The 23253-nt window shown below is 48.4% G+C and overlaps 1 protein-coding gene across 3 annotated transcripts; it reads left to right on the forward strand.

Moving 5' to 3' along the window:
* The first annotated feature begins 1066 nt into the window (after window positions 1–1066).
* Window positions 1067–22630, forward strand: LYL1 (LYL1 basic helix-loop-helix family member). Of its 3 annotated transcripts, none has more exons than XM_083420619.1 (4): window positions 1067–1617; window positions 18419–18864; window positions 21106–21197; window positions 21418–22630. In XM_083420619.1, exons 2-4 carry the CDS (start codon window positions 18419–18421, stop codon window positions 21762–21764), a joined length of 885 nt encoding a protein of 294 aa, XP_083276745.1. In that variant the 5' UTR covers window positions 1067–1617; the 3' UTR covers window positions 21765–22630. The 3 variants fall into 3 exon arrangements, with proteins under 3 accessions (XP_083276745.1, XP_083276744.1, XP_083276743.1); XM_083420618.1 differs by lacking the exon at window positions 1067–1617 and adding an exon at window positions 5432–5548; XM_083420617.1 differs by lacking the exon at window positions 1067–1617 and adding an exon at window positions 15712–16154.
* The last annotated feature ends 623 nt before the right edge of the window (window positions 22631–23253 follow it).

Consider the following 23253-nt stretch of genomic DNA (forward strand, 5'->3'; position numbering starts at 1 on the left):
TTAGCTTATCTTTTAATTGCTATTTTGTTAATGTTTTTAATATTGTTTTATCGATTCTAACTGCTGCGTTGATTTGTTAATCGCATGACTTGCCATAATTGTGAGGTTTAGCCTACTTTTTAGTTGCTGTTTAGTTAAGTTTTTGTATTGTTAATTATTTTATATGATGTATGCTGTATTCGCGATGTGCTACTATGTTTTATTATGTTATGGTTATTTGTTGGTTTGCAAGCCGCTTTGAGATTCACTTAAATGGAAAGCGGCGTCAAAATACAATAAATCAAAATCAAATAAATCGAATGAAAATACTTCCTTTAAAATCCCAAGCATAGCCCAGAGGTGTGCGTTTCTGTTCGTTGTCTGGGTCTTTCCTTACACATGCTCCAAGGTTGAAATTCCATGGCAGCAATTGTGATATCCAGTTATGCCCAGGCTTGCACAGAATGGGTGCGCATGAGGCCGATGGATTTGCACGAGTGCCTGAAAACATCCTTCCTTTGCAGGAATTGCAGGCATCCTTACTGACTGTGGCCAGTGACTGACAGCCTGCTTCGCCTGGTTCCCATGCCATCCAACGGTTGTAAGAAATGCCGGCTGCTGAGCAACTGAGTGTGATGCCCAACAGGAGGCACATGGGCCCTGTGCCTGCCAGGAACCCCAAAAGTAGGCTGTCTGTCTGACTAGATGATGGAGAGGTGGAGAGGAACCTCCCTCCTTCCCTCCCTGGGCAAGGCTCTCCTGAACTCACATCCAATCCATGTTTCTAGTCGCTAATGAAAGTGCTGTGAGCTCTCCTAAGCCACCTCTATTATGTGTTCACTGGTCTATGTTATTCCAGTGTGTAGACACTGGGCTTCCTCTTGTTTGCTTTCCAAGTCCCTTCGCTTAGGCTGGGTCTGACTCGGGAGTTTCCTTATCAGCCCTGTGCAGGCAGCTCCTGTGCGGCTTATCTCCGAACTGCAGAACATCCCCCGTCCAAAGAGGGCAGGAAATCTCTCTCCTGCAGGGGAGGGGAGAGGGAGGGAGTGGGGAGGGGGCTTGGCCCGGGCTCCTTCATCAAAGCAGCTCCTTCCAGTGGCCAAATAGCGCCTGTCAATAAAGAGAGGTGGCCGCAGGGGGAATTTGTAAGGAACGAGGTGGCAGGAAAAGCGGGAGCCTAATTGATTTGAAGTCCCCAACTCAGCAGCAAATAACAATAATAATTATACGCACGCTCTGGCGGAGGGAAGCAGAGGAGGAGAGAGGAAGCGGCCGCGAATCATGGCCCCCGAGCATGGTAGCCTGCAGCAGCCATGTGGCCGGCTTCGGGGGTAGAGTGCCTGGACAAGGCGGGCCGCTCACCTTCTTCCAAGGCTCTAGAATCAGAGCCTGGCACCTCCTGTTTCGTCTTTGAGGGGACCCCTGTGGCACGGCTTCTACATGCCCCCGCACCTTGCCACCCAGGCCTCTTTACAGCCAGCAATCAGGTGACACCCCATTTCACCTCGGGATCCTCCGGGCATCGGACGGGGTTTCGCGGCCTTCCTGCCGGCCCTTCTGCCACAGGGGATTAAAAATGACTGCCTTGGTTGACCTTTGGAAGAGGAAAGATGGCTTTGGCCTGGGGACATCTGGCAGGTGAGGAAAGGGGCTTTTGGGGAGTGGCGGGAAAAGGATGGTTGGCATCTCCCTTGGAAAGAAAAGGGGACTGAGTTTCAATGATTTTATTTTAGCAAAGACGGTTGTTAAGGTCTTTTGATTCATAGTTTGCCCAGAAAGGATCGGTGGTTCCTTTTCTTGCAATTTGTTGTTGCTGTTAAACAAAAACCCATTCTTACTTTTGTGGTACACAGCTCCATATTTTTCTCTCTTAGACTGAATAGCTTGTATGTTTTTATGGTAATTTTTTTACTGTATGATCAGTCCAGAATAAGGATTTCTAGGGGCGCTATTAATCTTAAGACTATTCTCCCTCCAATTGCCCTTTTTGTGTGGGGAACTTTTTGTTCCTGATGAATTCTTCGTCTCTCCTCACCCCCCCCCCTTACTGCCTGACTGCTGATCCCACTGCTAAAATCTAATGTAAGAAAATAAATGGCATCTGTAAGGCCCAGAAAACATAACTGCAGAATGGAATTTTCACAGCAATCCGAAAATACATTTACAAGCCAAATAGATTTTGCATTGAAATCCAAATCTAGTTCTGTATAGGAGCTAGAGTGGCATCCGTCGAGCAGCGCTGATCTGTCACAGGGTCCTCCTTCATTTCTCTATATGGCAATTACAGTTAAATAATCACCACTAATCAATAGGTTTGAAACTTCCACCTGCACTCCCGTTTGAATTTCAAAGATTCCTGTGATCTCTGTGCTTATCTTGGAAATTATCGCTGTTGTTATTTAAGCTGCTGTGATATCATTCGTTTGCTCGGCAATTGCATCTCTTATCGTGCCTCATCACCCACATGGTTTCCTACCGGAGTGCAATTTGTAACAAAATTGAGCGATTATGACTTCTTGCTTCACGTTTCGAAGACCAAATTCAATGCTGTGGCTCATTCGTGTTTTCTACCAGATCGACACAGCGCTTTTTTATCTACAATTCCCTGCTCCTCCTCATACAGAAGACGAACTCACATGCCGTACAGTCATCTCTGTAAACATGTAAAATAGTCATCTATGTAAAAAGAAAAGAAAAGTGTGTGATCTATTGTTAATGACATGCACAGATTTTTTTTATTTTTTATTTTTCTTGATATGATACAACACTGTAATGGCATGGGCATTTTAAAAATAAGAGATGCTTTTTCTCCCCTGGATTAACAGTTGTTGCAGTAAGGGCCGCTTCAGACATTACACACTTCCTCAACGGCAAACACTTCCATGTGGGAAAATTGTGCGCGTGTGTGAAAATTGTGTTTAGATTGTTGTGTGTGACAATTGCACACGTGTCTGTCTCACAGTGAGCACACCTGCGGGAGGTCTAGGCTCCCAATGCATGTATTTCCCACTGCATGTGAAATGGTCTCATACTGAACTGCCACAGGCATGACAAATATTTTGTGCTTTCCACCCCCACCCCCACCCCCCCAAAATGCTGGAAATGCAATGATCCTGGAAACGATGCAAAGAGTCAGCGAGCTTTATCTTTATCTTATTTTTTTAAAAATAGTATTTATTAGAAGTTCGATAGTTACAGAAAAAGAAAAAAATAAAAAAAACAATAAAAATTTTAACATACAATACATCAAAAATAAAAGGAAAACAGAAAAAACAATACATCAGAACGAGCTTTATCTTTACAAACATTCCTCTCTTCAGGAAAAATATAATTTAGTTATAATTATATCATATATATATATATATAAAATCTCCCCTTCATTACATCAGTAGTCCCAGGGCAGTTTCTAACCTCTGTTAAAAATACATTTAAATAAAACTACCAAACAAAAGCAAAACCCTGCTGCAGCAGTCGAGAGCAATAACAATATTTATTATGTATATATATACATTCATTATTAAAAATTTATACACATCCACATAATACCGTGTACAAAAACAACATATAGTATCTATCTTTTAATTACGGTACTTGTGACAAACATTGGGGCCACAGTCCCTCGTAGGGTTTTGTACCCGTTAAAGACACCAATTTAAATTGGCTTTAAGTCCTCCTAACTCTGTGCTGTTTTGCGGCCACAGTGTATTTATTTATTTATAAGATGTATGAATATGCCAATGCATGTGATAAGAAAACCGAAGGCAGGAAGTTAGCGTGGTAATATAACATTTTTAGGATAAAGCAATAATCCAGAATCCTGTTAACCTGAAATATTTGGATTTAAGTTAGTTTCTGTTTCATTGAAAGTCAATGTAACTAATTTGGGGCAAACGAAGAAACAATTGATTAAAGTAAGTCATGGATTGGCTGTATTAGGTTTAAACAGTACAGTATACAGTATACTCATTTAAAGTGGATTTTTTCCCTTCAGCGGGGGTGAATAAAAAGCTGAATAAATGCCCTGAACTTGTGGGTGTTCAGTGAGCTCTGCTTCTCAATTTTAGACACCGTATACTTTGTTGTCCTTTCTTGTGCCATCCTCCAGTTTTAGGGGAAAATATTGAAGACAAAATGAAAACATGTGACAATCGATGTCCCCAACTTGTAAATCACAGAACTGTGGTTTGTTTTTTGGTTTTTTAAGCAGCCTGTGTTTTAAAAGTCTGGTGCGTACGAGTTGAAAGTAGCTCGTAATTTTTGTCTGTGTGCATGCATAAGAATGGCTTTGAAAAGGCCTCAGATGTTGCTGATTGGGACGCCAAACCCTCCTGATGACATTTGCAAAACCATTTCCTCTATTTCTCAAACATTTTTATCGCCTGACACTCAAACAAAGGACTGTGGCAGCCACTCAGAATAAGCATTGTTGCCATTTTATCTCCCTTAGCTCAGTTACCTGCCTTGCAAAATATCACCGCATCCCATCTCAGTCATGATTCTTAATCCAACATTTTGTATGGGGCGTCCAAGTGAGCCAGGCATCTGAGGGGAGCCGGGCCTTGTGGACGGATATGTTTTTAAAGCCCTGAATATTATGGCATTTTCCTGAGCAGGAATTCACTTTGTAATCAGAGCAGTTTCATAATCTATTCAGAAAAAGGACAACAATAATAAAAAAAGAAACCTGTTCCCAAGTCAATTACTAATATCAATCAAAGCCTTTGCAAATTTCCTTATTCACAGTTGTGCAGCACCCGGCTCATATTTGCATGTTTAAATTTGGCTCTCTGCAGATTTTGACCACTGTGCATTGTTTCTAGCCGAAAGGGCGACATGAGGGAGATTCTGTGAGGTGGGAAAACATAACGGAGAGTCAAGTAGTTATTTGGGCCCTTAGAGAAGAATTCCTCCTCTCAATGCACTGGGCAAGTTCTGACTACGCATTTGCAGTTGGTCTTCACAACCAGGGAGTCAAAGCATTACAAAATGGGCTTACTTCTTGTGCAGGTACACCAGCATATTTCCAACTCTCTGTTTTGAGTCCGATCTACCTATAGATTGGAGATCCCTTCCAACCACACAATTTGAGGATTCTACAACTTCTGCAACTCTTATCTGGCATATTTGGCCATTAGCAGATAGAACGAGCATTTCAGCAGCATTCTGTTGCTTCCTGTCCTCGCTGGTAGGCAGAGCTTGAAAGAACTTCTCTTCCTCTTTCATAACAGAATACAGAGGGTCAGCAGAGCCAGCCCTGTCATTTGACAAAGTGAATTGGATGCTTCAGGCAGCACATGCTTGGGGCCAGAGGAGCAAAGGCAAAGACTTTGAGGGCAGAGTTTTGTGAGTTGTCAAATGCCCTGCCCTTTCCTGCTACCCTGCTGCCATGAGACCTCCGGGTATAGGGCGCTATATAAATTCGATAAAAATAAATTTTAAAATAATTGCTTGTAGGTCTGGTGGAAGATTCCCACAGGCTTCTGGTTGGCCACTGTGAGAACAGGATGCCCAACTAGATGGGCCATTGGCCTGATCCTGCAGGCTCCTCTTACGTTCTTAAGATCAGAAGGTCAGCGGTTTGAATCCCCGCGACGGGGTGAGCTCCCGTTGCTCTGTCCCTGCTCCTGCCAACCTAGCAGTTCGAAAACACGTCAAAGCGCAAGTAGATAAATAGGTACCGCTCTGGCAGGAAGGTAAACGGTGTTTCCGTGTGCTGCTCCGGTTCGCCAGAAGCGGCTTAGTCATGCTGGCCACATGACCCAAAAAAGCTGTCTGCGGACAAACGCCGGCCTTTGAGAGACACTGTTTCGTTCTTCCCCTCAGCTCCAAAATAACCTTGACCCTGCTGGCGACGTTGATGGGCAGAGGGTTCAGAACTAATGGAAGTGTAGTCCTTTTTCATGCACAATGTGTATCAGACTTACGGAACCGCAAGATATGGCGATACCACTCATTTGAACACAGCTAGGCAGAAATGTGGGTTGCCCTCTCTGCCATTATTAAAGGTAAAGGTACCCCTGCCCGTACGGGCCAGTCTTGACAGACTCTAGGGTTGTGCGCCCATCTCACTTAAGAGGCCAGGGGCCAGCGCTGTCCGGAGACACTTCCGGGTCATGTGGCCAGCGTGACATCGCTGCTCTGGCGAGCCAGAGCCGCACACGGAAACGCTGTTTACCTTCCCGCTAGTAAGCGGTCCCTATTTATCTACTTGCACCCGGGAGTGCTTTCGAACTGCTAGGTTGGCAGGCGCTGGGACCGAACAGCGGGAGCGCACCCCGCCGCGGAGATTCGAACCGCCGACCTTTCGATCGGCAAGCCCTAGGCACTGAGGCTTTAACCCACAGCGCCACCCGCGTCCCATACTGCCATTATTAGAGCCATTGAAAACATCACATTCAGCGAAAGGGAGAGTAGACCTCTGGCTACAGAAGAGCAGGCTAATGCGTGCCTTGTTTTCACTTCCATGCCTCACCGGTAAGTTTCCAGAGATACCAGGTCTTATCTGCCCAGGGTCTCTGGTGTGTTCTCCTTTTTATTCTGTGTTGAGCTTCATTGATAAGCCAGTCCAGGCAGGGCTGTGGCATTTGTGGGCTTGCTGTGGCCAAGCACCCCTCATCTCTTACAGCAGTAATTCAAGGCTGTCGTCCGAACCACACAGACCTTCCCGATTTGAAATGGGAGCTGCATCTCTGGGGGAAAGCGGTTCCCGGAAGACAAGCCCCAGGAGAGAACAGCCATGTGCCCCCTTTCCGCAGTGAACGGCAGGCTCTGCCTCACATTTCACGTGTGCCTCATAGGGCAGCCGACGGGTGCAAGCAAATGGTTTTGCTATCCCCATGCATAGCCTGAACTGGGGAGAATCTCCTTGTGCTGGAGAGCAAGATAAATGTAGGAGGCAGGCAGGAGGATTATCAGTGCTGAGACAACTTCTCTGGACCCTCCCTTTTCTAACGGTTTCCTGGACTAAGCCTTTATTTTTTTTGCATGCCCTCTCGAGGGTTGGAGGAGAGAGGCAGTTTCTTACCAGCCTCCAGAGACACCCCCTCCCTGGCGCTCTTGATGACTTGAGTCGCTTATTCTGAACCAGCTACTGTGTTTTTCTGCTTAGGGGCTCGGTTCCTGATTCTGGGGGCTTCCAGAGGGGCGTTTGTTGTCAACGGGTGCTTGTCACACATGCAATTCATTTACAGCATCTACACAGCATCCTTGGCACTGAAATATCAGCTCATATTCCCCTGCTCCATCTCAATTTAACCTGATTTTTACCCTTTCAAGGAAAAATCCTAAGTGTGTGTGTGTGTGTGTGTGTGTGTGTGTGTATAAAAACACAGGAGTTCAGCAGCAGGAGTTCAATATGGATATGTCTTTAAGTTAACATCTTACATCAAAAACCTGACAGTACTGTACCTAACTATTGAAGGCTTTTCACCAAAGCCAGACTGAATGTCTTCCCCTCTGCAGTGCTGGATGGTAGGTTGAGAGGAGTTCCCTACCAGGACAGACTTTGCTCGTGTGCTCAAGACATCGATTCCATAAATCATATTTTGTTACATTGTGCGAAGTATGAGCAGGCCAGGGCTGAACTGATACTACCCTTGCTGGTGCCTTTCCCGGGAAAGTCAGAGGCTGCTATGTCCCGCTGCTATGTCAGGTTCCTACTGGAAGACCGGACAAAAGCTAGAATGTTGGCAGTGGCAAAGTTTTTATCGCTGGTTGCAAGAACAAACGAGCCCCATATTCCAAACAAAGTGCTTGATTAACCTGGAGGTAGGCTGTATGAACTCTGTATTAATTTGTAATGTTTTGTTGGGTCTCTGGACCGTAATAAAGATTGATGATGATAAAAACACTTCGCCATCAACCTGGTTGCAATAGCTGAGTGACCTGTTTCACGATACTATTATCCCTTCGGGAATAACCTTCATGGAAAATGTCTGACCAATCGTATTTTATTTTTGGAATTTTAAAAAATGATATCTAGGGAAAAAGGGAATAGCCTTCAGGCTGAGTTTCGATTTCAGTGAGCAGGAGGGCAGGGGGAAGACTCTCTGATGCAGTTACGAGTTTAGGTCCAAATTCAGTTCTTCTCCTTCTTAACAATCATGAGGGCTAGGGACACATATGCTTTAAAAATAAATAATTAAGGTTGAGATTTTCAGGAATTAAAGTAGACCGGGAGTGTTCCCATACTTGCATTATTGTCCCAAGACAGTTCCCTCAACCTCTGCAGCTATTGCACAAGAAATGGGAATTCCACTAATGGTCTGGAGATAGAGCAAAACTGCAAATAGTGAGTCATCTATTCCAACCCCCTGCAATGGTGTACCATGGGGGGAGACTGCTGGAGTGATTGCCCCGGGTGCAAAAATCTTTCAGGGTGCATCTCTGCAGTTGCTGCCCCAACCGGAGGCACGCCCCATCCCTCCCTCCCACCAACCTCACCTGAGCAGCACACCGAGCAGGAGCTGGGAGAGGACGGGCCCTTGCTTTCCCCCAGCCACATGGCGAGACTCGTGACCATGGTAGTGGTGGTGCCCCGGCCTAAGGAGGTGCACACACATGTCCCGCTGCTCCATTGCAACTCTGTCTGGCAGCAGCAGCAGAGCTGCATGGAGGTGCTGGTTTATGACACAATACTTGGGAGGTGCAATATTTTCCTTGCACTGGGTGCTGGCATCCCACGCTACGTCACTGACCCCTGCAATGCAGGAAGCGCAGCTAAAAAATGGCCAGCCAAACATGGTCAAATGTCTTTCTTGGGAAACTGGAGGGAATCCCTAAGTGCACATTACAAGAATGAGAGGCAGAGGAGCAGGGATGAGTTAAGTTCTTTCAGTAGACAGGCTCTCATTCCCAGGCAGACTTGCACCCTTGCCCCCCCCCCCAATGAATTAACCAGCAGGGTTTCTGACAAACCTGTGAGAGCCTTGGAATTCTGATTTATTCCTAAGCGGAGGGAAAACACAACACTCTGCAAACAAGCAGACAAGCAATATGAAGAAGAAATGTTCGTAATGCATGTCACCATTTTTGTAGCTTGATCCTTTTCTCTGGCCTGTTGAACTGATCCAGGCCAGCCAGCCGTTGCCTGACTGAAGTTCAGGGGCCTTAAATCAATCATAGGCAAACTCAGCCCTCCAGATGTTTTGGGACTACAACTCCCATCATCCCTAGCTAACAGGACCAGTGGTCAGGGACGATGGGCGTTGTAGTCCCAAAACATCTGGAGGGCCGAGTTTGCCTATGCCTACCTTAAATATATAAATGCATTGGGGAGAAAACGGTTTTCCAGAAACCCAGACCTGCTCCCCCTGTTTCTTGGCTGAGCATGGAAGCACAGGAATAACCCCCTCCCCCAGTACAGAACATTAAAGAAACTCACATGAGGCTGTGGCCAACCTCCCACCCACTGCCTGTGGCTCACAGCATGACTGCATTTACGATTATCTGCTGAGAACGTCTGCCTCAATCGAACCACACCATCTCTCCGTGACAGCTGGGGATTCCCCACACATCAGATTTTCATAGACACCTGTAATAAAAGCCCTCAGAGAATCACAGCCAGAGCGAACAGCAAGATCCAGCAGCTTTTGCTGCCCGCCCCCCCGGTTCACAGGCCCTCCAAGTGTCCCTATTTTCCAGAGACATCCCTAATTTAGAGAAGTCATCCTGGTTTCCAATTTGATCCTGAAATGTCTTGCTTTTCCTTAGGATGTCCCTATTTTCATTGGATAAATGTTGGAGGGTACATATGTTGGAAGCTGTTCAAAGAGGCTGGGGCAACTCAATAAGATAGTAAAATGTTCACTATGGAATGGGAGGTCCCTATTTTCATCAGTGAAATGACCTGATGGAGAGAAACGGATGCCATTTCCTGATTCAGCAGTGAAAAAATACCCTAAATCAGTTGTAGAAATCTAGACAACATTTTAAAGTAAAAAATTGTTGCCCAGTGTTATCAATGCCCTGTGAGCGTCATTTGGGTGGTTCATGGCATTTTCGTGGATTGATGGTTGAAGGTGCGAGATGTAAGGGACCCCTGAGTGGTTAAGTCCAGTCAAAGGCGACTATGGAGTGTGGCGCTTATCTTGCTTCAGGCTGAGGGAGCCGGCGTTTGCCTACAGATAGTGTGATGGGGTGAAGAGCTGCTTGTGCGTAAACTGCAAGTCCCTCAGAGTTTGAACAAGTTCTCAAACCTCTGCCTGTGACGGAGCCCCTCCAGCATGGCTGCGTCAATCGCTAGCAGAATCCGAAAGTGGCTGCTTTCGGAAACGTTTCCAACATAAAAGCTCCTTAACGGAAACACGTCTTCTGGACTCTCGGCGTGACAGTTTCCGCCGAGGAACGGGTGTCCCTATAGGAGGTCCTGAGACCTCCCCACTGTTTTCGCTGGAAGCGTCTCTGAGCCATTCCTCCGACTCTCCTTCCCTTGACGTTCCTGTTCGCCCCCTACTGGTTCCCTCTTCAGCTGTTACGTCTCTCTCCACCTCAGAGAGCCTTTGCACCTCCTGTCCTGCCGATGGCAGTTCCCTGACATCCACCTCCCCTCCAGGGCCCCCTTCACCCCCTCCCGTCTCCTCCCCTACAGGTTGGGAGGAGGTAAAACCCCGGAAAGAACCTTCCTCATCGTCCGAAGTTTCGAACACCTTTCTCCACTTGTTGTTGTTCCTAGCCTCTCGGTACTCCTCGTCATCTGAGTCCGTTCCTTCTTCCAACTCCGACTCTGCGAATCCTTCCAGTTCCTCTTCCTCGTCTGTGGTGCCAAAATACTCCCTCCTAAACCTTGCTACCGGCTGTGGTTTCCTCGGGAATCTTTGGTGGAACGTTTCTGTTAAAACCTCGTCATTGACCTCCTCTGCAGTCACCCAGGTGTTTTCTGACTCCGGTTCCCCTTCCCACGCCACCAAATACTCCACCTGATTGCCCTTCCACCTGGAATCGAGGATTTCCGCTACATGGTTATTGCTTTCCCTCTCTTCCAAGACTGGTCCCCTGGTGTACTCCCCTTCACCTCCCCCCTTGTACAGTGACAGTAACGACCTGTGGAACACTGGGTGCAATTTCATATGGCTGGGTAACCGGAGTTTGAAAGCCACTGGGTTGACCTGCTGAATGACCTCAAAGGGTCCCAATCTCTTGGGTCTTAATTTTTTACAACCCCCTTTGAACGGCAACCCTTGGGTGGACAGCCACACCTGATCCCCCACCCTTATTGTTTCACCTTCCCTTCTGTTCTTGTCTGCCTGCTTCTTATATTGTGCCTTGGCCCTTTCTAAGTTGAGCTGAAGCTGACGATGGATCGCTTCCATCTCTTCTACAAAATGTTCGGCCGCTGGGACGCTCCATCTCTCGCCTCCCTCCCCTGGGAATGCCCTGGGGTGACACCCGTAATTAGCCAAAAAGGGGCTCATCCCTGTGGACACATTCTCCGCATTGTTGTAGGCAAATTCTGCCAGCGCCAGCTTTTCGACCCAATCATTCTCTCTGTCATTGACATAACACCTCAGATATTGTTGGAGGATGCCATTTGCTCTTTCCGCCTGCCCGTTGGTTTCAGGGTGCCGGGCGGTCGAAAAATTGACTTCCACGTGCAGCAAGCTCATGAGCTTCCTCCAGAACCTGGAAGTAAATTGTTTGCCGCGGTCTGAGATCACCCTCAAGGGGGCGCCGTGCAGCCTGAAGATGTGTTCTACAAACAACTTCGCCGTTTCTTCCGCTGTGACTGCATGTGAACATGCTACAAAGTGGCACATCTTAGTTAACAGGTCCACTACTACCATGATGGCCGTTTTCCCCTTGGATTTGGGCAGATCCGTCATAAAATCTATTGATACCGCCTCCCAAGGCCGTTCTGGCGTGGGTAATGGTTCTAATAACCCTGCCGGCGCCCTTCTTTCCCCCTTGGCCCTCTGGCATTGGTCACACCCTCTTACATACTCCTTTACATCTTCCCTCACCTTGGGCCACCAAAATTCCCTGGTGACCATCCACATGGTCTTGTGTTGTCCAAAATGTCCCGCCGTGGGACTATCGTGCAACTGCTTGAGTACCCTCCCTCTCAATTCACCTTCTGGTATATACAGTGCCCCTTTGTAATACAATGCCCCGTTTCTTTCCTCAAAACCCTCCGGGCTCTCACCCTCTCCCCTGAGACCTCTGAGCTTATTTTGGGCATATTCGTCATTTTCCGTTTCCTCTACCAGTTCTCGTCTCCCCACCAGCGCCGCCCCACACACCCAGCGGTCCTCAGGAATGACATGTCTTTCTTCGATTGCCCCCTCCCCCTCCAAATACTCTGGTTTGCGTGAGAGAGCGTCCGCCCTGATGTTCTCTGGGCCTGGTACATAACAAATCTCAAAGTGGAATTTGGAAAATTCCTGTGCCCATCTCACTTGTCGTTGGTTGAGTACTCGAGCTGTTCTCCAATACTCCAAATTCTTGTGGTCGGTGCACACTTGCACCTTGTGTTGTGCCCCAATCAATAAATGTCTCCACCTCCGGAACGCTTCGTGAATGGCGAGTAGTTCTCTGTCATACACCGTGTAGTTCCGCTCGGACTTATTCAGCTTCCTCGAGAAGAAGGCACACGGTCTCCACTCCGACGTATTCCTTCCCGGCTGAAGAAGTACCGCCCCTACCGCTCGGTCTGACGCATCTGTTTCCACTCTCATGGGCTTCTGTAGGTCCACATGCAGAAGTTGTTCTTCCGAGGCGAAAGCCCTTTTCAGTTCTTCAAAAGCTCGCTCCGCCTCCGCCGTCCAAACAAATTTCTTCTTGCTACTGAGGCAGTCGGTGATGGGCGCCGTCAAGTGTGCAAAGTTCTTGATGAACTTCCGATAAAAGTTCCCAAACCCCAGGAATCTTTGCACATCCTTCTTGGTCTTCAGTGTCTTCCATTCCAGCACCGCCTGGACCTTGCCTGGATCCATGGCCAATCCTTTGTCTGACAAGCGGTACCCCAGGAATTCCACCTCCTTGGCATGAAACTGGCACTTCTCCAGTTTCACCCACAGCTGATTGGCTTGCAGCCGGCCCAACACTTCTCTCACGTCCCTCACATGCTGCTCTTCATCTTCCGAATACACCAGCACGTCATCTAAAAAGGCCACACAATTCTTGTAGAGCAAAGGTCCCAAGACGTGGTTGATAAAACTTTGAAAACATGCGGAGCCGGCTTGGAGACCGAAGGGCATTACGAGGTATTCAAATGCTCCCAAAGGGGTGAACATGGTGGTCTTCCATTCATCCCCCTTCCTTATGCGTATCAGATTGTACGCCCCCCGCAGGTCCAGTTTTGTAAAAATCTTCCCCTTCCTCACCCTGATCAGAATGTCATCAATTCGGGGCATAGGAAAAGCCAGGGGTTCCGACACGGCATTTAGGGCCCTGAAGTCAACTACAAGTCTCGGCTTATCTGTGTTTTTTTTGTCCACAAAAAACACTGGGCTGCCCCCTACCGCTCGGGACTCTCTGATGAAACCTCGCTTCAGGTTTTTGTCAATGAACTCCCTCAGCTCCTGCATCTCCCTGTCTGACATGGCGTACAGCTTGCCCACTGGGAGTTGAGCCCCAGGGAGTAGGTTGATTTGACAGTCAAAGGGTCTATGCGGCGGCAGTTTGTCCGCTTCCCTTTCGCTAAATACGTTGCTCAGATCTGCATATTGCGGAGGCACCTCCCCTTTATTCATTACCTCCATCCCAGCTAGGGTGAGCCTGGCTCCCCCTGGATCCTTTCCCTGCTTGCAGTGTTCTAGGCAATGCGCTGACCCAAAGGAGACCACCCTCTGATGCCAGCCCACTAGAGGATCGTGTAGTGCCAGCCAGCTCATCCCCAAAATGATGGGAGCTCCTCCTAAGGTGGCCACATTAAACGCTATCCTCTCGGTGTGCCTTGCCACCCTCATTATCATAGGGACTGTCTGTTGGTTCACTTCTCCTCCCAACAGCTCTCTGCCGTCAATTGTGGTCACCTGCAGGGGTTTACTTAAGGGGAGGGTTTGTATCTGGTGCTCAGCTGCGAACTCCTTACTCATGAAATTACAGGAGCTGCCTGAATCCAGAAGGGCCTTGATCTGTAGGGGGTGTCCGTTTGGCAGCTCTAGCAACACCTCTATCACTAGAGCAGGTCTGGGAGGTTCTGGTGAGGGCACTTTCACTGCTTTTGGGCCTGGCTGCTGTGCCCCGACGGTGGCAGCCAGGCGTTGGCTTTTACTTGCTCCTTGCTTTCCTCCTCCTCTCCCCCAACAGCTCCTGCCATGCCTTGCCATTCCTTTCTTCGTGGACAGACTCTGGCAAAGTGTCCTGGCTGTTGGCATAGATAACATTTCTTGGCGCTCTTTCCCTCCTTCTTCCGCCCTTCACCGAGGTTTGAAACTGCGCGCGCCCGCGCTGTTCCAACTTCCATCGGCTCTGCCGGCGGGAAAGGCTGCTCTGGAATGTCTGGAATGCGGAGCTCCCTCCAACGTTCTCCTTTCCCCTCCCGCTTCTCCAAAGCCCTCGCTTCCTGGCGCGCTCCTATGGCCAGCGCGGATTTAGTCAGCTGGTCCATAGACTCCGCTCTGGGGGCCCGGGAAAGTTCATCTTTTAAGGACGAAGAGAGCCCTTCTTCGAAAAGCATCTGGATGGGCTCCGACGATAAGTCCCACCCCAATCTATGAATCAACATAGTGAACTCAGTCCAGTACTCACGGACAGACCGGTTCCCCTGTTTGCAAGCCATTAACTGCCTTCGCACCCCTCCCTGCTCAATATCGCTGGAAAACATCAGGTCCATGGCACGAAAAAACTTCATCGTGTCCTTTAGGATCTCATTATTTGCTGCCATCAAGGGTCTAACCCAGTCCTTCGCCCCTGATTCGAGATGGCTAATTACAAAAGCCACTCGCGATTCCTCATCAGGGAAGTCATCAAATTGCAGATTGAGAGCGTATTGCATCTCTGTCCTAAAGGCATGATAGTTCCTGGGGTCCCCCCCAAATTTCTGCACCAATCCTGGCATCTTTCTGGTGAGCGGGGTGGTTTTCTCCTTCCTCCTTTCTGCATCCTGAGCCCTCCTCTCCTCCAGCCTCGCCGTTTGCAAGGCAAGCTGGATCTCCAACGTCCTGTACCTTTCCTCCAGGCTTGGACCTCCTCCAGCTGCCCCTGCTCCTCCGGTTCCTGCTGGTTCGCTCATGATGCCTCTCCCTGGCACAAGCTAGCTTTCGGTGACTTTCGGATTGCTGTGATGGGGTGAAGAGCTGCTTGTGCGTAAACTGCAAGTCCCTCAGAGTTTGAACAAGTTCTCAAACCTCTGCCTGTGACGGAGCCCCTCCAGCATGGCTGCGTCAATCGCTAGCAGAATCCGAAAGTGGCTGCTTTCGGAAACGTTTCCAACATAAAAGCTCCTTAACGGAAACACGTCTTCTGGACTCTCGGCGTGACAGTTTCCGCCGAGGAACGGGTGTCCCTATAGGAGGTCCTGAGACCTCCCCACTGTTTTCGCTGGAAGCGTCTCTGAGCCATTCCTCCGACTCTCCTTCCCTTGACGTTCCTGTTCGCCCCCTACTGGTTCCCTCTTCAGCTGTTACGTCTCTCTCCACCTCAGAGAGCCTTTGCACCTCCTGTCCTGCCGATGGCAGTTCCCTGACAGATAGGTTTCCAGGTATTGTGGCCAGAGCCGTAGCTAGGTGATCTTGTGCCCCTGGCAGAACTGTCCAGATTGCGCCCACCAGTAAATGAGAAATAAGCCTCTCCTCCCAACCCAACCCCCATTCAATTCACCCTCTATTTAAAACCTTTTCTTATGAGGAAATAATCAATATTTTTATTTATAGACATATTTATGGACATTTTTTAAACAGTATTGCATGCGCCTCCCTGCATGCGCCCCTGGCGGGTGCCCACTTCACCACCCCCTAGCTATGGCCCTGCATGTGGCCAGCATGACTAAACTGCTTCTGGCACAACAGGACACCGTGATGAGTGCCAGAGCGCACGGAAATGCCATTTACCTTCCCGCTGCCATGGTACCTATTTATCTACTTGCACTTTGACATGCTTCTGAACTGATAGGTTGGCAGGAGCTGGGACCAAGCAACAGGAGCTCACCCTGTCGTGGGGATTTGAACCGTCAACCTTACGATCAGCAAGCCCAAGAAGCTCAGTAGTTTAGACCACAGCACCACCCGCATCCCTATGTGAGATGCAAATCCATTGCATAAATAAAACATTCATTGAGTTTTAACTGTGTTTTTATTGCTGCTTTTATTTATTGCATTTTAGTGTACAGTAGTACCTCGGGTTACAGATGCTTCAGGTTACAGATGCTTCAGGTTACAGACTCCACTAACCCAGAAATATTATCTCGGGTTAAGAACTTTGCTTCAGGATGAGAACAGAAACTGTGCAGCGCCGTGTGGCGGCAGTGGGAGGCCCCATTAGCTAAAGTGGTGCTTCAGGTTAAGAACAGTTTCAGGTTAAGTACGGACCTCCGGAATGAATTAAGTTCTTAACCCGAGGTACCACTGTATTACACTTTGAATTTAAATGGTAAGACATTAAATGCAATGGGTGGAATTCAACGTCCCACTATGATAAATCTTCCGCCTGCAAAAGTGTTTCAGCTGCCCGGGATGAATAATCCTTCCTCTCCTCTCTTGTGCACTGTGCTGTTTCTTTGCCTCTCATGTCGGGGAAGAGTGCAAAAATCACGAGGCATCTAGTGCAGTGCTTTACAATTGCCACAATAAGCAGAAGAAGCATTAAGTGGTCTGCCAAGGCCCTCAGTTATTTTCAAATGGTCTGTATGGAAAAAACCAGTGGGTTTAGATTAATGGTTTATTTGTCAGGACGGACAGGGTTACCACCCAATGCCTGTGTGGCGGAAGCACCATTGCCCAAGATGAGCTAAAGTTCATTGATGAAACATCGGAGTGGTTTTAGCTGGTAACTCTAGGTGGGAAGTAGTGTTCTTACTTGGATCTACTCTGGGGTAAATTATTTGGCTTTTTCAACCTTCCCCCCACCCACCAATTAGTTGGGTAGTTTGAGAAAAGTCTGATGTCAATCCCTGTTGCAGTTCACCACAGGTTTTTGCTTCTCCTGTCTGAGCCTCCGTGTGGACTCTAGAACTTGGAATATGTATACAGTGGTACCTCGGGTTAAGTACTTAATTTGTTCCAGAAGTCCCTTCTTAACCTGAAACTGTTTTTAACCTGAAGCACCACTTTAGCTAATGGGGCCTCCTGCTGCTGCCGTGCCACCGGAGCATGATTTCTGTTCTCATCCTGAAGCAAAGTTCTTAACCCAAGGTAATCTTTCTGGGTTAGCGGAGTCTGTAACCTGAAGAGTATGTAACCTGAAGCGTATGTAACCTGAGGTACCACTGTACTTGAGACTTATATCATATACAGTCGTACCTCGGCTTAGGAACTTAATCCATTCTGGAAGTCTGTTCTTAAACCGAAACTGTTCTTAAACCGAGCCACGCTTTCCCTAATGAGGCCTCCCGCTGCCAGTGCCCTCCCACCATTCAGCTTCCATTCTTGGACTGAGGTAGAGTGTGCAAACTACTTCCAGTTTTGTGGAGTTCGTAAACCGAATAGTTCGCAAACAGGGCTGTTCTTTAACCGATGGTGATTCTGGTAATGCTGAACCAAATCAGCATATCGTTGCAATCTGGTGACTTCCCAAGCTGAAATTTTGCAGCTATCCCCTTTCACTGTGTGACAAAGCAAGTGAGAAAGGTCCAATTTTGTTGTAGTCGAGACAAGTCACCCAGGTCCCTTGCCCTCTAGTCAGGATTAACAAAGTTCTCTTCTTCCCTTTACAAAAGTGAAGATTATGAGATGTCTCGAAGAAGAGCGGTTATAGCTTCTCGTTTGGGGAGTAGGAACTGTTTTGGTTGAAACTTGAGAGCGCATTATGCTCCCTCCATCTGAAACACATTTCTAGAAGTAAATGTTAATGCTCCATTAGTGCCTAAAACCCAAATATTAAACACTGAAAACTAAAAGTCTGAAAACGAGGAGAATCTGCTAACAACATTTACATAAATACATTTCTCCTCCTGCTAACAAACTAGTCTTTGCCAAAAGAACTGGCATCCCTCGCCACGGCATTTGTGACTAAATTTCTGAAAACCAGGCAACTAAGATTGCAAATAATCTGGTTTGCCTCGTCTCCAAAATTCAATTGGGTTTGTTAAGCGGCTTAGTTTAGGGGGCCCACCACCCACCATAGAATAGAATAGAATTATAGAGTTGGAAGAGACCACAAGGGCCATCGAGTCCAACCCCCTGCCAAGCAGGAAACACCATCAGAGCACTCCTGACATATGGTCGTCAAGCCTCTGCGATGCTTCAACCAGCTTCTGTGATGCCCACATTTCATGACTTGTGGGAATAGCTGGTTGGTTGGTGTGATTTGATGTGGTCTTCCTCACTTTCTCTTCTCCCCACAGATGAGAAGTGAAGAAAAAATGATGGAGAAGCTGGAGACCCCTCAGCCGCCGGTTGCCCCGGAACAGCAAAACCCACAGCCACCAGTCTCCCCAATTGATATCCCCTCCCCAGCTACTGGGGGGGATGAGGTGGAGGCCACCCCATCGCCCACAAGCCCCACCTCTTCCTCCCCTCCAGCCAAGGGGAGCCCTTCTCCTCCTGAGCCTCCCCCGGCCCCATTGCCTCACAACATCCCGGTCATCAGCCTGAGCTACAGCAGCAAGCCCCCCGCCCACGTCGAGGTCCCCACCACTCAGCTCACTGCCCTGCACCCCATTCCCAGCCTCTTACAGCTCTCAGCTCTTCCGGCTGGCCCTCCTCCGCCCCCTATGGCGGATCTAGCTGGAGTGAGGAGCCCCCTTCTGGCTCCCCAGTACCAGCCTCAGTACCAGCCCTTTCTCAACAGGTAAGTCCTGAGTGGAAATTATCAGGTTTGCAGGGTGGGAAGAAATCCCGGCAATGGAAATAAGCCAGCAATCGGAATGGGATTGAAGTTTGATCCCGTTCACATTAAAAGGCGAAGCTACTTGGTTTGCGCTTTCTGGAAGAGCACTGAAACGTAGCCGTCCTTCAGGATTCGTTACTGCTCTAGATTTTGCAATGCAAAATTCTCCAGCACATATCAGGGCAAAGTGTGCGTGCGAATGGGCAGATTTTGTGAGAATATGCATTATATTGGGCGAAATTGCCTAGGAAAATGTACGTATTACAAGAAATTCACACCAAAGTGCTGACGAATTTTCGTGAGAAATTATTATTACCGTCTTGGCCCGAATATAAGTTGTACCTTTAAAATTCATGGGGGGGGGAGACAATACCCGAATATAAGCCGCTCCCTTAAAATTCTGCAGGCACTCATACCCGTAAATGGCAAATGTAGAAGAAAATCCTATGGGTACTAGAGAGGACCCGCAAGTGGTTTAAACACCTGTTTGTAGCACCATACATGCAAATAAAAAAACTAATACTGCACTGTAAAATACAGGGAAAGTGATGAATGACATTAGAATTAATTGCACAACAGTCTCAAGCTCGCAAATTGGCAATAAAACATTTTTTGGTTCCGTTTTGCTGTATGTATGTTTCAGCAGCGATACCATAAAAACCAAATTTTGTAAGGTCGCAAATTTATGCCAGACTTTAATTTTTCACAATTGGAATTTGGGGGGGAAGCTGTGGCTTATATTTGGGCCAATATGGTGCTATTATTATTATTATTATTATTATTATTATTATTATTATTACTACTACTACTACTATTAGTGTTTGTAAAATTGCAAGCTGATGTGGAAATGTAGAAAACTGAAGATTGCAAAAATTATAAATGGACAGAAACCGAAATTAGCATATTTGCCCTTCCCTAATCAGTCCCAGCCTAGACCAGGGGTTGCCAAACTTTTTGGACCAGTGGGTGTACTTCAAATTTTAAGAGAGTACCAGAGGCACCGAGTTGCGCCAACATGTGTGATGTTGCACACATGTGGCACCTGTATGCTGGGCTCCTCAAAGTGTCCAGCCAGAGTGCTGGACCTTCATCATGCTGGCGCAACCCTGCTGATGAGGGTCCAGCACTGGCACTCCAGGCTCATAGAGGAGGTCAACGGTTGGGAAGGCTGACCGCCAGAAGACTCCTCCATCCCCTCAACATTGAGGGGGGCCAGCCCCTAGCTAGCCCAGAGGGTTTAAGGGGTCCAAAGATACCCCAGCCCCCTGGAGAGGACTGTGGGTGCCGGCCACAAAATGGCTATATGGTGGCAATGCATGGCACACAGTTAGGGGGAGTGCAGTCATAGTGAAGCTTTCCCCATAATTGTATTTCCATACTAGAAAAGGCTTAACCTGTTGAATTTCTCTCTGCCCCACAGCTGTTCAAGGTACAAGAACCATGTTTGGTCGAAACCACTGCACATGTTTTATTTTACTGCTCATTTTACACAAAAACTCGCGATTAATATTTAAATCCCATGCTGAAAGAAAGGTTAAATTGCCCCAAACTCTCTGGGGTTTCCTTTCTACTGAACAGTTGTAGGTTTGGGATTATGCAGAACGTAGCAAAATTTATGAGAGATGCCATGAAACTACGTCACTTTGAGACTTGAGAGGCACTTTTAAAACTTATTAGGTTTGTATTAGTTTTACCTTAAAGTAACTCCTTTTATAGGGTGGCGCTGTGGGTTAAACCACAAAGCCTAGGACTTGCTGATCAGAAGGTCGGCTGTTCGAATCCCCACCCACCACTCCGGCGGGAAGGTAAATGGCATTTCCGTGTGCTGCTCTGGTTCGCCAGAAGCGGCTTAGTCATGCTGGCCACATGACCTGGAAGCTGTACGCTGGCTCCCCCGACCAATAAAGCGAGATGAGACATACAGTCGTACCTTGGAAGTCAAATGGAATCCGTTCTGGAAGTCCATTCAACTTCCTAAACTTTTGGAAACCAAAGCGCAGCTTCTGATTGGCTGCAGGAAGCTCCTGCAGCCAATCGGAATCCGTGGAAGCCCCGTCGGATGTTCGGGTTCCAAAGAACGTTTGCAAACCGGAACCAAAACGTTTGACTCCCAAGGTGTTCGGGATCCAAGGTACGACTCTTATGTTTAAAACAAGGCTGCCTGTGGAAGAACCATCCTGATCTCTTCTCTTCTCCCTTTAGCATCTACATTGGCAGCTCTGGGACTTTTGGCCTCTTCCCCAACAACCGCCTCAAGCGGAGGCCGAGCCATTATGAACAGGACATCACAGAGGGTGAGTGGCTGTGGGGTAAACCTGTGGGGTAAACCTTCCATGGATTAGAAAGCATAGGCAGAACTGCCCATTTTACAGGATTGGGGACTGAGGCTGCGCAGAAGTGTATTTCTCAGGAAGGCTGGCATGCTCAGCAGAAGAGGAATGTGCCCCCAAGTTGATGCCCCTTTGGTGAATGCATTTTATCCACCCACTTACCCTTCTCTGCTTATTTGCCCAGGTCATCAGCCCCAGAAGGTGGCACGCCGGGTCTTCACCAACAGCAGGGAGCGCTGGCGGCAGCAGAACGTCAATGGCGCCTTCGCTGAGCTGCGGAAGCTCATCCCCACCCACCCGCCCGACAAGAAGTTGAGCAAGAACGAGATCCTACGCCTGGCCATGCGATATATCAGCTTCCTGGTCAAGTTGCTGAGCGACCAGGCCAGGTCAGCTGGCGGGGAGCCTCCTGAATCAGAAGCGCCTTGCAATGGCACCCCGAGGACTCCCTCGCCACCCACAGCACCCATAAAAATGGAGCAAGGGACCGTGGAGCCAGTGACTGTGCTGGGGGCAGGAGAGCCGCGGTGATGAAGAGCTCTCTGCCCAAAGGTGTGCGGCCGTTGCTTCTCTCCCTCCACACGCTCAAACAGTGCCACACAGCCACATGTGTAGACTGAAGCAGCATTGAAGCACCTGGACCGAATCTCCCTTCTGGGCACCGCATGGAGGACTTGTGATGTGGAGGCTGCTATGACCTTCTAAGGATGAATGCTTAGATTTCAGGGTCCATGAAACAGTCCCCTTTGAGCAGGGCATCCCGCCATGCCCACCTGGTGGCATAAAAAGCAGAGACTTCTTTCTGAGGAGGAATTAGGAGCGGGGCTTTTTATGTTCATGTATCCAGCTTGGCTTGTTTCCAGAATGACCCATGAGAAGGTGTGGGGTGGGGAAGCAGCAGGGAGCCTGGTTTGTATGAGACATAACTCTCCTGCCCCCCATCTCCAGTGAAGTGGGTCCCCTGGGTGGGCGAGGGGGGCTGTCTTCTGTGTTTTACCTCTGCTCAATGTGCATCACTTCCAAATCCTCAAGCCCAAGCATCTATTTTGTGCAGGGTCTTTAAATCGAAATATGAGCCCGGACAAAGGAACGGGAATAAAATCAGGGTTAAGGGGTTGTTCCTGGCATTGGAACGGGGGGGGGGGGGGGCGAACAGCCCTCAGCTCACAGGCTCCGCCTTTCTGTTGGGAAAACCCTTTATCACAGGGCACAGGCTCAACTCCCTCTGTAAAAACCAACAAGAGATGGGGGGGGGAGTGGCAGGGGGGAAGGTATTGAGTAAATAAATGGGTGGAAGAGAACGGGTTAGGCAGCCCCTCTTTCCCTGCCAATCGTCTGCTCACGACTGCAGCCCCTTGTGGCTTTTCATTAAAAAAAGCAAAAAAGCTGGAAGACTATTATATGCATCTGATATGTCACGTCTGATTTGACCCTTACTAGCTCACGCTGGGGGACGTGGGTGGCGCTGTGCGTAAAACCACAGTGCCTAGGACTTGCTGATCGTATGGTCGGCGGTTCGAATCTCCGCGGCGGGGTGAGCTCCCGTCTTTCGGTCCCAGCTCCTGCCCACCTAGCAGTTCGAAAGCACCCCTAAGTGCAAGTAGATAAATAGGGACCGCTTACTAGCGGGAAGGTAAACGGCGTTCCGTGTGCTGCGCTGGTGCAGGCTCGCCAGAGCAGCAATGTCACGCTGGCCACGTGACCCGGAAGTGTCTTCGGACAGCGCTGGCTCCCGGCCTCTTAAGTGAGATGAGCACACAACCCTAGAGTCTGTCCAAGACTGGCCCGTACGGGCAGGGGTACCTTTACCTTTACCTTTAGCTCACGCTGGGTGGAATTCAACAAAATTTAACTAGGAGTAAATCTTCGCTGACTGCCACCCTCTGGATTGTGGGCAGGGGTTCAAAGCACTGGAATGGGGAGGCGAAATCCTTCAGAAAGAAAACAAGGAAAAGGCTGGGCTAGCACTCTCCTCCCTGACATCCTTATAGGGATCTTTTGTAGGGATCTTTTCCTTGTT

Source organism: Podarcis tiliguerta (genome assembly GCF_965153285.1).
Source record: "Podarcis tiliguerta genome assembly, chromosome: 17".
Classification (NCBI taxonomy): domain Eukaryota; kingdom Metazoa; phylum Chordata; class Lepidosauria; order Squamata; family Lacertidae; genus Podarcis; species Podarcis tiliguerta.

Bases quoted from the DNA above. Each gene is read 5' to 3' on its own strand.
- LYL1 (XM_083420619.1), top strand. From the start codon at position 18,419: ATGAGAAGTGAAGAAAAAATGATGGAGAAGCTGGAGACCCCTCAGCCG. The intron at 18,865-21,105 runs GTAAGTCCTGAG...TTCTCCCTTTAG, and splicing joins TACCAGCCCTTTCTCAACAG to CATCTACATTGGCAGCTCTG. The intron at 21,198-21,417 runs GTGAGTGGCTGT...TTATTTGCCCAG, and splicing joins TGAACAGGACATCACAGAGG to GTCATCAGCCCCAGAAGGTG.